The 15,523-nt window shown below is 49.7% G+C and overlaps 1 protein-coding gene across 1 annotated transcript; it reads right to left on the reverse strand.

Moving 5' to 3' along the window:
* Positions 1 to 14,678: 14,678 nt before the first annotated feature.
* On the reverse strand, positions 14,679 to 15,281 carry LOC132325884 (small basic protein 1-like). Its single transcript, XM_059843437.1, has 2 exons — positions 15,224 to 15,281; positions 14,679 to 14,809 (listed from the first exon to the last, which is right to left on the reverse strand). Exons 1-2 carry the CDS (start codon positions 15,279 to 15,281, stop codon positions 14,679 to 14,681), a joined length of 189 nt encoding a protein of 62 aa, XP_059699420.1.
* Between the last annotated feature and the right edge of the window lie 242 nt (positions 15,282 to 15,523).

Consider the following 15,523-nt stretch of genomic DNA (forward strand, 5'->3'; position numbering starts at 1 on the left):
GTTGCAAGGTGACAAATAAGGGAAAATAATCCCAGATTTACATCAGGAGGATGAACTAGACATTTACTGCTGCCATATTTGAGAATATTTCATTTACTGGTGCAGGGTTCAGCTTGTGTCAATGACACAAGGACCACAGAGGTCACTGAGTGCACCAGGGAGAGAAAGGGGCCTGAGGAAAACATCTGTGCAAAGCCACAGATCTGCCTGGGGGAAAATGCTTCTGCAATTTCTGGGGTTAAAAAACCCAAATTACATCAAGGCTGGATCATATCCCATTCAAAAATACAGTAATTTTTTTTTTTTTTTTTTGGTGAAGGAACACAGAAGATCCTTCCTCTCCTCTGCTGGATTTTCTCCAGCTCTGCTCTTCCTCCCGGGTGCAAAGGGCTTCAGCAGCACTGGATTTTTTTTTTTTTTGGGTGTTTCTCAGCTGATCCAGATTCATCCTTCCTGCTCCTTGTGCCTTAACTCAGAGGAGAAGATTTTAGCTGTTGGTTTTGCATCCAGAAAAGATGAATCCAGAAAAGAAGAAACAACACCAGCAACAATTGGTGCTGTTTGTTTGAATTTGGACATGAAGAACTAGACTGAGGGATTCCCTGCTGAACATTTGTAGGAACAAACACATTCAATACCTGCAAAATAAACTCTGCATCTTAAAAAAACCCACCCAGTTTCTTGTCAAGAAGAAAAAAAACAAACCCCACTGCTCAATAGCAGTGTAATGTTCAGTGTAATGATTTATTTTCCTTCAGAATCCCTGTAAATGGAATTATTCCTTCTAAAAGGTTATGAATGGTCAACAGCAGAAATGAGCAGGGTTATTTCCCTGTAGTGGTCATGGAAAACAGAAAAATACAAAGTGGAATGAAAAAGGAAGAAGCAAAGAATGAAGAAGGAAGCTGAGAGGGTATGAACATGTAGTTACAAGAATTGGATATGGACAATAGCTGGATGGAGGCATAAAAAAAGAGAGAAGGAACGGAGAAATCTGGAAAGGGGGTAAAGGAGTGACAGGTGTGAGGGTGGGAAGAGACTTTCTCCAGTTTCCTTGAGAGTTTCTGACCAGTGGAGTTTGTTCTCAAGGATGTGTTGCTGCAGAGTGTCCCAATAAGGTGACTTTGGAGGTGACAATTCCTAATTTTTCGTCCTTGCAAGTCTCTCCATCCTCTCCAGCTGCTGTGTTACCTGGGTGGGCATGGAGGAAAATGAGGGAAAAGCAGAACAGTGTAAAAAGCAGACTCATGGAATCACTGAGGATGGAAAATCCCTCTAAGGCCATCGAGTCCATCCATTCCCCAGCACTGCCGAGGCCACCACTGACTCAGGCACTGCCTTTAGATGCTTTTTTTTGAACCCTTCCAGGGATGGTGCTTCCCCCACTTCCTTGGGCAGCCCATTCCAGTGCCATTCACCCTTCCAGTGAAGGGATTTTCCCCAATATCCAATCCAATGGCTGCAAGGCCACGGGAGCTCTTGCTGTGCCAGCAGCATGGAACAACTCAGATGAAACAACAAAAACCAGAAACATTTGTGCCTGGAGACAACTCAGCCATCTGCAGAGGGCTGTTGTTTGCTCTGCAGGCTGTGCAGTGTCACCCTGCCCCACTGGGCCCTCTCACAAAGGCACCTGGCAGCCAGGCTGTGCTCCGTGGGCACGTGGGGCTGGTCCTGCTCTCCAGATCCGGCTCTTGGGCTCCAGTGGTGCCAGCTGGGGCTGCCCATGGCACAGCTGCTCCCAGGGCAGCTGGAATTCAGCCTGGGATGGCTCCTGATAAGCTCTGGGCACTGTCTGCAAGGCACAGACACAATGGGGTGTCAGATCCATTCCCCAGTGGTTTTATGGAGCATCCAACCCTGACCAGTGCTCTGGCACTGAGGACCCTCAAGGGCCTCTCCCATATGTGATTCTCTTCATCACATTCATTTTTCTGGGTGTTTTGTCTCAATTTTGAGTTTGTTTCTTTCTTTTTTTTTTCTTCCTGGTATTGATCATGGCCTAAAGGAAATGAAGGAAAAAACGGTTTATGAGCAGGAGTTAATAAATTTCCAGTTACCATGGCAATGATAGGACATCTCACAAGGCTGTTCTAAGTCCTGAACTATCCAAGGTCTCCATTAAAAAACTTCATAATGGAATAAAGCTCATCCTTTCTGAATTTGCACATAGGCTGAAAGGAGCTCCTGTTCTGGAGGGTGCTGGGGGCTGACTTTTCTTTTTTGGAAAAGACAGAAGAGTTGGTGGAGAAGCTGGAATAAGCAATACCTGGCAATTCAGGGATTCTGCAGGAAAGATGTAGGGCTGCAGTGGGCACCAAGGTGCACACACTGGGACAACATCATCCTGTTCTCTTCTGGAAAAGGCAGGAATTGTTCTTTCTATAAAAATAACCACCATGTTTATCAGGTTATTAATTTATTATTCTGAATTAGAATTAATTCATTTATTATTCTGAACTAGAATTCCAGGTGGTGCTGTTTGCTGCCAAGAGGACCAGGCTTCAAGGGGAGGTGGAGTAGCTGGAGAGAGCTCAGGGCTGAGATGGTTACAGGACCAAGAAAATGATCTATAACAAAAATCTGGAAGAACTGAGGTTGTGATCACTGAATCACAGAATGGTTTGGGTTGGAAGGACCTTAAAGATCATCCTGTTCCTACCCCCTGCCATGGGACAGCTTCCACTATCCCAGGGTGCTCCAAGCCCTGTCCAGCCTGGCCTTGGACACTTCCAGGGATCCAGGGGCAGCCACAGCTTCTCTGGGAAACCTGTGCCAGGGCCTCACCACCCTCACAGCCAGGAATTCCTTCCTAATCTCTAATCTAAACCTACTCTCTTTCAGTTTAAGTCATTCCCCCTTGTCCTGTCCCTCCATCCCTTGTCCCAAGTCTCTCTCCAGCTCTCCTGGAGCTCTTTTAGGCCCTGGAAGGGGCTCTGAGCTCTCCCTGGATCCTTCTCCTCTCCAGGTGAGCACCCCCAGCTCTCCCAGCCTGGCTCCAGAGCAGAAGGGCTCCAGCCCTTGGAGCATCTCTGTGGCATTGCTGGGACACTGTGGTTCCATGCATTTTTGATAACACACACTCTTTCCATGGTTGCAGCAGTTCCATGCCCCACTCCCTGGCCCTGATGTCAGTGGTCACACCCTGCTGACATCCACAAGAATGAATCTCTTCCCCTCCCAGCAGGATGGCCAGGTCCCAGTCCCACTGGAAATCAGGCCTGTCTCACAGAGACACAGGAGGTGCAGTGGGAATTGTGCTTGCAAATGTGTAAAGCAGCCTTGGAAAAAAGCATGGCCAGGATTGTGCTAAAAATTTATCAATAGGGAGAGGCAGCTCCTGTGCCAGGACAGTTGACTCGTTAAGAAAGAGGAACAGAAGTGTAAACCATGCCATGGAGTCACAGAGTCAGAGGATCTTAGAATTGTCTAGGTTTGGAAAAGATCTCTGAGATCAAGTCCAGCCATCCCCCAGCACTGCCAAGGCCACCACTGATCCATGTCCCCACATGCCACATCCACATGGCTTTGAAATTGCTCCAGGGATGGGGACTCCAGCACTGCCCTGGGCAGCTGTGCCAGGGCTGGACAGCCCTTTCCAGGCAGGAATTGTTCCTAACATCAAGTTAAACCTCCCCTGGCACAACCTGAGGCATGTCCTGCTGTCCTGTCCCTGTTCCCTGGGAGCAGAGCCTGGCCCCCCCTGGCTGTCCCCTCCTGTCAGGGAGCTGTGCAGAGCCACAAGGTCCCCCCTGAGCCTCCTTTTCTCCAGGCTGAGCCCCTTTCCCAGCTCCCTCAGCCCCTCCCAGTGCTCCAGCCCCTTCCCCAGCTCTGTTGCTGTCTGTGCAGCAGGTCCCCATCCAGCCAGGTGTCCTCAGTGTGACAGTGACAAAAGCTGATGCTCAGAAGGGTGGGAGAGCACAGCCCCAGAGAGCAGCATTAGACTGGAAACCCACCCAATTCCAGCAGTCTGATGTCTGGGGCTGTTGAGCTGGATATGGATGACTATTATTGTGCTGAATGCCCCTCAGGGGATTTCATGGATTTCATGGATTTCATGGAAGCACAGAATAGCACAGAGTGGGAGGGAGCTCTGGAGATCACCTGGTCCAGCCTGCCCAGCTGCTCAGAGCAGAGCAACCTTCAAAGTCAGATTGGCTGCCCAGTTGCCTTCTGAAGTTATTTACAGCTCTCTGTTCCACTATATCCATGGCAGCCGTGGAATCATGAAGGTTGGAAAAGCCCTCTGAGGTCCAGCCACCAAGTCCAACCATTCCCCAGCACTGCCAAAGCCGCCACTGGCCCATGTCCCCAAGTGCCACATGCACACATTTAAATCCCTCCAGGGATGGGGACTTCATCACTGCCCTGGGCACCATTTTAGGGAACAAATCTTTCTTAATTCCCAATCTAAACCTCCCCTGGTGCAGCTTGAGGCTGTTTCCTCTCACGCTGTCAGTGGCACAGTGAGCTGCACCACTGTGGGCACTGGGAAGGAGCAATTCCTTTGTTCAGTGCATCAAACTCCTGTGTGTCTCCTGCTTCCCTGGCTATGGAAAGGGAAAAAACAGAGTTCCCTCTTTTTCAGGACACTTTTTTGACAGTGCTGTCACACGTTCCCACCTACTCCTCTCCCTCTACAGTGGAAGTTCCCAGTCTAATTATTGTCTTGGGAAAAAGGCCCCAGCTCTCACCATGCTCCCTGCCATCCTTTGTACCTCTTTTCTTGCTCTGCACGTGCAGAGAGAGGGACACCAGCACAGTTTGCAGCATGAAGCACCCTCAAAACTAAACACAGCACCCCAATTTCTATCAGCACCCATTCCAGCAAATCCAAGCACTCAGTTTTCCTGCTTCTTGGCACTGTTTTTTTTTTTTTTTTTTTTTTTTTTTTCTGAGTGCTCTTTGGGAATATCTCATTCCTGGAAGGTGAAAATCAGTTTGCCATCACCGAGCCAGTCTCGTTTGCCATCTGCTGAAGCTGCCACTCAGCACTGAGATCCTTCTGCCTCCAGACTCCTTGCAGTCAGTTCTCATTTCCCTGCTATGAATAACCTTCTGCTGGCATCAGAGCACCCCTGACAGCCGGGATCAGGCCATGTCCACCCCAGAAACTGAGCACACTCGAGTCCCTGGAGGGTTTGTGAGGGAGAGGGGCTGATCAAAGTGTCTGCAAGTGGTCAGATCTTCCTGGGAAAAGGCTCTCAGCTCCAGGGCTGCTGTCCTTCAGAGAGGTGAGAGGGGCCAACAGATCAGGCTGCAGGGAGCGTGGTGTTTGCTGAATTTACCAGAGGGGTTTGCAAGAGGGTGACACACGGACACTGGCTCTTCTCAGCGTGCCCAGCCCGTGTGGGGACAGCTCTAGACAGCAGAGGCAGAGCTGTCAGTGCATCCTGGCCACATCCCAGCCCTGCTGCATCCCTGCCAAAGGTTGGGAAAGGCCTGTGATACTGATCTTGTTCCCTGCGAGGTCCCTCTGCCCCAGGACATCTGTTCCATCTGCTCCCCGGCCGCTCCTGTCACACTCCGCGGTTTTCCCTTTGAACAGGGGGCTGATTGCAGCTCTGGGCAGAGCAGGGCTTTGCCAGCAGGGTGGAGGGGCTGGTGGCCATGCCATGCAGTGCCCCATGAGCAGCAGGACCTCCCCCAGAGCCTCCTCTCTGCCCTATAAATTGAGGATGCCCAGCCGAGGCACTCACAGCGCCCAGCTCCGGCTCCCTCGGACGCTCCCGCTCCAGCCTCGCCCGAGTTCCAGCTCCTCTCCAGCCATGAGGTTCCTCTGCCTCGTCCTTGCTGCCTTCCTCCTGCTCTCCCTGGCTGCCCCAGGTAAGAGGGGGAATCGTGAGCTGGATAAGGGGAAAAGCAGGATGAGGAGGGTCCGTCTGGGCTGCAGGCAGCTGGAGAAAACTTGGGCCCTGCTGGCTTTGGGGCTCTGGCTTTGATGCTCACCCACAGAAATGTCCCAAATCCCTTGGGTGTGCATCTGTGTCTCCAACCAACCCAAGCCACCTGATGGTTCTGGGGTTTCATGATTCTGTGATTTCATGATTCTATGACTTCATGATTTTATGATTTCATGACTATGATTTTGTGATTCTATGATTTCAGGATTCTGTGATTCCAACCAAACATGATTTGGTTACCCCAGCTTGTCTTATCTGGGGATCTATTTTTATACAAATGAATCTTTGCCAAAAAAAGGAAAAAAATCTCTTTAAAGTACTGTAAGAGGCACAATCAGGATGTTTTGGATGTTTTTGACACCTAAATAAGGTGAGCTGGGCTCTGGTGTAATTGTTTTAATCATGAAGCACCAAGCAAGTGCTGGATGTCCTTTTCAGAGACCCCAGCCTTCTGGAACTCTTCTCTGCTTGATGCCATTTTTGGGCCAGGCCACTTCTGGCAATACCTTCAGGGTGAAGCTCCCTGACATTTCTGATGTGCAGTGCTCAGACATCCCTTCTGCTCTGGTCCTCACCTCCCCCTTCACTGACTGAAAGGGAGATTTGGGGCTCAGGAAGGTTCCCATTCCAATATTCCTTCACTTTGGACATCATTTCCCAGCTATTTCAGGCCAGCAGCTTCTCACCCTGGTGCCTGGCACTTGGTGAAGCCTTGTCCTGAGGAACACCTTCATGAGTTTTGGTTTTGGGGGGTTTGGGATGCTCTGCCATCTGTCCCAAAGTGCACCAGGGTCACCCAGTGGCCACCAGAAGGGGAGGGAGGTGCACAAGGAGCTGCTCTGGGCCCTACAAGGTCCCTTCCAGCTTTGGGGTTGGGCTTGGAGAGGAGGGTTGGACATGTGGGGAATGGAGCAGGACATCGCTATGGACAGGGTCTGATCCTGCTGCCCACTGTGACTGGAGGGGGTGGGAGGGCATGGAAATGGGGAACAGGGATGGGGAAATGGGGAACAGAGGTGGGAAAATGGGGAAATGGGGAGCAGGGATGGGGAAATGGGGAACAGAGATGGGGAAATGGGGAAATGGGGAACAGAGGTGGGAAAATGGGGAAATGGGGAGCAGGGATGGGGAAATGGGGAACAGAGATGGGGAAATGGGGAAATGGGGAACAGAGGTGGGAAAATGGGGAAATGGGGAACAGGGATGGGGAAATGGGGAAATGGGGAACAGGGATGGGGAAATGGGGAACAGGGATGGGGAAATGAGGAAATGGGGAACAGAGGTGGGAAAATGGGGAAATGGGGAACAGGGGAACAGGGATGGGAAAATGGGGAACAGAGGAAGGAAAATGGGGAAATGGGGAGCAGAGATGGGGAAATTGGGAAATGGGGAAGTGGGAAGGAGAAATGGGAAAATGGAGAAATGGGAAAATGGGGAACAGGGATGGGAAAATGGGGAACAGAGATGGGGAAATGGAGAAATGGGGAAATGGGGAACAGAGATGGGGAAATGGAGAAATGGGGAAATGGGGAACAGGGATGGGGAACAGAAATGAGAAAATGGGGAAATGGGGAACAGAGATGAGGAACAACCACTCTCCCTCCCCACTTCCAGGCTATGGGAAGGTCAGGAAGACCTGTGCTCCTGTGGGGTACTGCTCCCCAAAGTGTCATGTGATGGATTTGAAATACACCTCTGCTGACTGCAAGTACTCCTGCTGCATCCCAACCACCTGGAAGGGGAAATAGGAGCTGAAAAGGGAGCACCTGGGGAAGAGGAGGCACCTTGGTGGCCTTGGGAGCAGATTCCCAGCTGTCTGACCCCATTGCCATCCTCTCCTCTTAATAAATAAAACAAAGGAAAAAAAATGAGATATCATTTGTTGTGTGGTTGTGATCCTATTTAAAGCATTAGGACAAGTTCCCCAAGCCCCAAAGACCTGTTGGCATCATGTCCCATTGTTCTTTTCCACAAATTTCACAGTAGAAGTGTTTAAGAGATGGAGTTTCCCCCTCTGTTTCCCACAGGGGATTCAGGCAGGGCTGAATCCCTGAATCAGGGTGACAAAGGTGTGGTTGGAACAACACCCCCCTGGCTGTCCCTGTCCCCAATGAGCCTCACAGCAAATCCCCTGGGTGAGAGGAGGCCTGCTTCAGTCCTGGGGCTCAAAAAATCAGTGTTCATTGGAGATCCTGGCAGAAGTGTTGTGGCCATGGCTGGGGAATGAGAGGGAAGGGTGGGGACAAGGTCTGAAACTCTCTTCAGCATCTTCCTCATTCAAAAGGGGGAAAAATGGGCCACAGGTTGAAGAAACCCAAGAATTGTGAGGAAACATGATGAAATAAAGCAGGGATTGGTGAAAGGGAAAAATGTAAATAGAGGGACTTTAAAGGGAGCATGAAGAGACCTCCCAGGGATGACCAGAAGGTGCTCAGGAAGCTCCTGAAAATGGGATTAGCCTCACTGGCCATGGGACAGATCCCATCTCCTTGTCCTCCAGCAAATACACGGAGTGAAGCCAATTTCCAGGCTCCTCTGCTGGTCTTGGATGGGGAATGGATACTGGGAAAGGTGAAGAGAAACACAGAGCCAAGATCTCTACAGCAGGTGAGGGAAGGGGCTGAAAACCAACAGTCTGAGTTTCCCACTCTGTAGTTCCTAAAAAAGACACAATTTGGGGAATGCAGCACATGTCTGGCAGCAGCTCTGACCTCCCAGTGGCTCTGGTGTTGCCAAAATCCCTTCTCACCACCTCTGGAGGAATTTCAGAACTGTAGAATTAGGGCACTGTTAATACTCCCTTTCAGGATGTTCTCTGTGCCACTGATCCAGGACTGGGTTTGGTGTGTTTGAGCCCACGTACTTGAATGATTTTTGTGTCTTGGTACCCTGAAATCACTGCAGAAATTTCAGCAGAGGGATGTCCCTCAGTCATCACTTGTATTTCCCTCCTAATACATTTTATTTTACCACTGAATTCAGCAAGTTTAAAAAAAAAAAAAAAAAGTGGTAAAACAAAATTAAAATCAAAAAGACTTAAAACTTGGGGTTCACAAGGGTCCAAATAAATCTGGAAAAGAAACCATAATTTCCAGTGAGAAAGCAAAGATTCCCTCATGTTTATCGACATCAATAGAATCACAGAATTGTTTGTGTTGGAAAAGCTCCTCTGAGACCATCCAGTCCAACCATCCCCCAGCTCTGCAAAGGCCACCACTGACCCATGTCCCCAAGTGCCACATCCACATGGACTTTTAAAGCCCTGCAGGGATGGGGACTCCACCACTGCCCTGGGCAGCTGTCCCAGGGTTGGATGGCCCCTTGGTGAAGAAATTGTCTCAATATCCAATCTAAACTTCCCCTGGAGCATCCTGAGGCTGTTCCATCTCATCCTGTCCCTGTTCCCTGGGAGCAGACCCCGACTCCTCAGCTGTCCCCTCCTGTCAGGGAGCTGTGCAGGGCAGTGGAACAAGTGCAGGAGTAGAATAATGAAGTGACCCTGAATTGCTGTGGGGTCCCAGCTAAAACTGCACCACTTTAAAGCAGTCATTTACTCACTCCTCTCACAGTGTCCTACATCTGGAAAGGTCAGGTATTTGGGGAAAAAAGCAAAACAAAACCAAAACGTTTTGTCTTTCCTATCTGACATAAACAGAGTAACTTGAGAAATAAAATCACAGACTGTCCTGAGCTGGAAGGGACCCAGAAGCATCACCCAGTCTAACTTCTGGCCCTGCACAGGACACCCCCAAAAATCCCACCAGGTGCCTGAGATGTGATGAATATCAATTAAAACAGCCCCAGAAACTGCAGCTACAAAAGAAAGGGTGTTTTGCTGAGTCCTGCTTCTGGAAGTTGCAGGCCCTGGCACAGGGTGCCCAGAGAAGCTGTGGCTGCTCCTGGATCCCTGGAAGTGTCCAAGGCCAGGTTGGACAGGGCTTGGAGCAACTGGGATAGTGGAAGGTGTCCCTGCCCATGGCAGGGGGTGGGAATGGGATGAGTTTTAAGATCCTTCCAACCAAAACCATTCCAGGATTTCATGACAATTGATTGGATCCTGGTTGTAAGGTTCTTTTTCCCCCCTCTGTTTTCCTCTATGTCTGATTTTCTGTGAAGCAAGATTTCAATAGAAACATTTTTAAAGGAAAAGCCCCACAGAGCAGCAAAAAGCAAAGCAAAGCAAACCAAAAAACCTGCTTTCCCCACAAATCTGGAGTTCCCATATTGCCTGGTGCTATACATTTTAAAGATGTGTCTTTCCTTGTGGTGACAGTCAGTGCATCTGCCCCGGCAGAGAGAAGAACGGGAATGTCTGGCCCAGTGATTCCTGCTCATGTGCCCATCTGCTTCCCTGTCACTGCCACCCACACACAGGCACAGACAGGGAGCAGGGCAGAGCCTGCACTGCCTCTTTTTAAACATTGGGACCTTCCTGATCACTGCAGTTTGTGTAAACAGCAAAAAAAATAAATAATAAATAAAGTCCAGCAGGGCTTTTTCCAGCTGATCCTTCCTCGGTGAGACAGAGGCTGAAGGCTCAGCTGATCCAGGTTTCACTCCCTGAGTGGTCACAAGGTGCTTTCAACTCTTCCTTCTCCTTTCACTGGGATATTCCCTATCATGGGAACAGCAAACACATGGGGAAAGTAGAAAAAAAATAAACAGGAGAGCAAGTAAAGAGTCCCAAAGTGTCAGGCTGGAATTCCCAAGGTTTAGCAAACAGCTCAGTGTGGTGCTGCTGGTGCTCCCAGTCTCTACAATCAAATAACCCATGTGGAGCCATTCACTCCACATGGAAAATGACTTGGATTTTTCCTCACAACCTGGATTTTTCTGTCCCAGACACATTTTATGAAAAATCCTTTCATTAGGATTTTTTTTCTCCTGAGAAGCTGAGATGCCTCAGAAATGAAATGTAACCAATGATTATCTGCTGCTGTGGAATGCAACAGGTGGATCTTTGATTGGTCTCATGGAGTTGTTTTTAATTAACAAGCAATCACAGTCCATCAAATTTCTCCTCCTCCATAAAAGAATGCAAACCAATAAGTTATTTACAGAAAGTGTGTGAGAAAGTTCCTTACAAGAACGTAAACATCAGAAGGCTTAGAAAATCTTAAAAAAATCAAAGTGACATTTTTCCTCACAGCATCCCCCTGGATTCCACCAGCCAGGCGAGGAGTCACAGCCCCAAACCCAAGCCAGGTCCTCCTTCAGCCATCACCTTTATTACCCTCAACAACACATCTTTCCATTCCCTCCCATCCCTTTTCTGGATTCTTTTATGATCAAATCTCCTGCTGATTCCCTTAACCCCCTCTCCTGCATCTCAGCCCCACAGTGCTGAGCCCTGTCCTTTGGTTTCAGGACAGGATTTTCCTGATTTCCTGGTTTCCCCCCTTGTTATTGTATTTAAACCTGGTGAAATCCTGGTTTGCAATCCCATAGGGCACCTAAAGATTTTTTTCCTTATCAAACTACAATCTCCCATCTTTGCACAGCAAAACCTTCTTGAGCAACAGATCACAGAACCAGGGAATGGTTTGGGTGGGCAGGGACCTTGAGAATTATCCAGTCCCACTCCCTGCCATGGGCAGGGACAACTTCCATTATCCCAGGTTGCTCCAAGCCCTGTCCAGCCTGGCCTTGGACACTCCCAGGGATCCAGGGGCAGCCACAGCTTCTCTGGGCACCCTGTGCCAGGCCATCCCATGCTCCCAGACAAGAATTCCTTCCCCATATCCCATCCATCCCTGCCCTCTGGCAGTGGGAAGCCATTCCCTGTGTCCTGTCCCTCCATGCCTTGTCCCAAGTCCCTCTCCAGCTCTCCTGGAGCCCCTTTAGGCCCTGGAAGGGGCTCTGAGCTCTCCCTGGATCCTTCCCTTCTCCAGGCTGCAGAGATCACACACTGCAGTCAGAAGTGGTTATTTCATCCTTGAATTCCTTTCAGCTTTTTTTTTCTTTTTTTTTTTTTTTTTTTTTTTTTTGAGGAAAAATATCAGGGTGCTGGTGATTTGATGCTGCTTTTTCTTCTCTTCCACTGCTTTTACATTCAAGACAAGCCCTTTGATGAGTCCCCACAAAGGAGGGCTCAGCATCCAGGCCTCCCTTCTTTCTGGCCAGGTGAGAACCAATGCAAATATTTCATTCAGCTCCTGTGGAGTGGCCTGAGCTTTAATTAACTTTATTTCCCTGACCACACTCTTTGTCAGGCTTCACGTTCTCTGTGTGTTTGGAAAAAGAATAAGAAAGACTGATTTGAAGAGGTTTCCTCACATTTTTCAACTCTTCCTTCAATTCTCTGCTGAGCTGCCTTATTGTGCTTTATACTTTGTCAGGCCCAGTTTATTATCTTTTCTATTTTCCATGTTTGGCCACAATTTCAGCTTTTCCTTTCTAACAACTTCCCTCATCCCACTGTTCAGCTGTGACCTTTCCCTTTTTGCTCTTTTTCAGGCCTTTTTTTCTTTTTTTTATAACACATATCATAGGTTTTCCTCAGTGGCCTTAAACACCTCCCCAGGTGCTTGCAAAGAATCTATTTGCAAGCATTTAACTCTTTTAGCTGCACCTTTGTCTCCTTTTTGACAATTCCCCCATTTTTATATCACTTCTATATTGAAATTGGGTGCAGAAGCAGTGGCCTTTCCATCCCCTGCTGCCTTGGGAAGCTGTGGAGTGTGAGTTCTGTGGGATCTGAGTTGCAGGGACTCTCCCAGGGGGCAAGCCCAGTAAGTGATGTTTTCTCCCTGTAAATATGAGAAACCCTTGCAATCCAGTAATCCGTGGGTAAAACAAATAGATGTTCAACTAATTTCCCCTATAAAAGGTTCTTCCCAGGATATGAATCTGCTTCTTGGCATGGTTGGAATTTATAATATCATGGAATCACAGAATAGTTTGGGTTGTAAGTGAGAGTTTTAGGTCATTTCATCCCACCCCCAGCCATGGGCAGGACAACTCCCACTGTCCCAGGGTGCTCCAAACCCAAACCCCATTCTGGAGTTCATTCACTTTCATGTGGCTTTTCTTTTCACTCTCCAGGGGAAAAAAAATAAAGAAAAAAAGAAGCAACAAAGGAATTTTAAAACTTTTTATATTTCCTTCTGGAGTTTTTATTCTTTCATCAGATTTTCAGCCTTGTGTGTCTGTGAAGTGTCACCAACTCAGGGCTGGTTTAGGTGAATTTTCCATCTTTTGTGTCTTCTTTTCTGGGCTCAGGTGAGTCTTGACAAAATCTGTGACTTCTGATGGGCCATCCTGTATCAAATGGGATTTTTACCTGCTGCCAGCCCTCAGCCTCTGTAAACTGGACCTTAACCCCCTCAACCCCAGCATCTCACCCAGTCTCTGAAGAGAGTCTTCTTGTCCATACCCTAAGAAATCCCCCAGCCTTATCAGGTTTCCTGTATCCCTGGTCAGTCTTTCAGCTGATAAAGTGTTTCAGGTTATCAGTTTATCCTGAGGATGAAAATTTTCTACTAAAGATAAAATAAAGGAGAATAAACTTGGTCCTCTTTTTCCTGTTATTCTTCTTTTTTCTACCTGTCTGCCCCAACATTTCCAGGGACACTCATTCAGACCAGGGTGGTCACAAAACCCTTGGAGCACCTCATGTTGCATGTTCAGAGGCACCAGCAGGCTCCGTGTGTCCTGGAAAATGGGAGTTTTGGACAAATATATAAATTATTCTGACAAAGAAACCACTTTTACCTCCAGCTCCACGTGCCAAGATCTCTGCTGGTCACAAAGGATGCTGCTGAGGAGAGGAGACACAGCCCTTCCTCCTGCAGAAATTGGGAGTCATCCCACAAGAGGGAGAGGTCTGTACTCCCTCTCTTCTCTTGCAGCACCTTCCAGCCCCACAAATACCCATGCAAAGCCTTTTTCTGTGTTTGCAAGGCCCCAGGGCTGGAAAGTTCCTTTATTTCCTGCAGGGTTTCAAAGAAACAGAGCTGATTTCTGCCCTGTGGCCCTTCAGGACACAAACCTCCCAGCCTCCAGCGTTGCTGGAGTGTTTGTGGGGTGTTCTGAGCCACCCTACACTGGATCAGTCCATGTGCCCTTGCAGAATACCTGGAGTGATTGGGTTATGCTACAGGGGAGGGGACAGGGAAGGGGACACTGAGGAAATCCTCAGCTGTTCTCCTGTTCTTGGTGACCCCCATGGAATAATCTGGTCACAGACTCTGCTGAGAAGGCACTTGGTGAGGGTGTCCAGGACAACCACGGGACCCCAAAGCCTCAGTGGCTGCACTGGTTGCTCTGTGGGCACCCCAGGAATGGGATTTCTGGGTGCAAGGGGAAGGTGGTGCTGTTTGTCTCCCATTCCCACCTCTCCACAGGACTGAGAACCCCAGAGCAGAGGCTGGATGGGACTGATTGGGCTGTTGTGCCCCCAACAAATAAACTGGGATTCAGCTTGTGGAGGAGGGAGCCACTGGATTAAGCACTGGATTAAGCAATGAGCCCTCTCCCAGCCTTTGCCACCACTCTGCTTTGAAAACCCCAAAACCTTTGCTTTTCCTGGCTGGCATTGTGGTGTCAGGGCTGCCAGGGGTGTGTGGTGACCACTCTCCAGGGAGCTCTGGCTGCCAGCCTCTCCCGGCTGTCCCCTCCCGAATGAACCTCACAGCACACAGAAATCATCTTATCACAACACACGGAAATCATCTTATCTGCCCATCTTTACTTCAAAGCGCTGAGCACCGCCTCGGCCACGCCCTGGACGCAGCTCCGGGAGCCCCAGGGCTGCGGGGCTGGACTCCTCCAGGGTCATTTGCCCTTTTTGGGAGAGGGGATGCAGCAGTGCAGCTCCTCGCAGTAGGGGCTGAAGGACCACTCCTCGGTCTCGGCGCACGCGTGGGCGCAGTACCCATCACAGATTCCCTTGGGCTGCCCCTGCCCTGCCGTGGGAAGAGACGGGGGGGGGGGGGGGGGGTATGGAGAAAATCACGGCTATGCAGGAGGGCAGAGCACGTGGAGTTGTCTTCTTGCTGGTTCCAGGGTGGTATTGATGCTCTGGGTACCCCACCCAGGACAGGATGCATTTCATGTCCCCACTGAGCTGGAGGATAACTGGGCATTTACAAACCAGCCCTCTGCTCATGTCGGATCCCTCTGCAGGAGGGTGGGAGATGGGATTTGCTGTGTGGCATCCAACCCATCCCAACCCCATTGTGCCTGCCAGGCTGGGTAAATCACCAGGGCCCTGATCCCCACCACCCCAGCAATGAACCCCCTCCCTCGCCCTGAGGCACAGAAGCTGCAGAGCACACAGCTCACCCCGATTTCTCCACCTCCACACCTTCCTGTCTTACCTGGGGTGGCCAGGGAGAAAAGCAGGAGCACAGCAAAGACCACGCAGAGCACCCTCATGGCTGGAGGCCAGGGGGGACCTTGGCACACAAGATCTGAGGTGTCTCAGGTGTCTGAGGGCAGAGGTTTTATAGAGGGACTCCGGCCACCAGCAGCACGGCCAGAGGAGAACCTTGGGCAAAGCCATCTGCAGAGGGCTGTTGTTTGCTCTGCAGGCTGTGCAGTGTCACCCTGCCCCACTGGGCCCTCTCACAAAGGCACCTGGCAGCCAGGCTGTGCTCCGTGGGCACGTGGGGCTGGTC

Source organism: Haemorhous mexicanus, chromosome 3, assembly GCF_027477595.1.
Source record: "Haemorhous mexicanus isolate bHaeMex1 chromosome 3, bHaeMex1.pri, whole genome shotgun sequence".
Taxonomy (NCBI): domain Eukaryota; kingdom Metazoa; phylum Chordata; class Aves; order Passeriformes; family Fringillidae; genus Haemorhous; species Haemorhous mexicanus.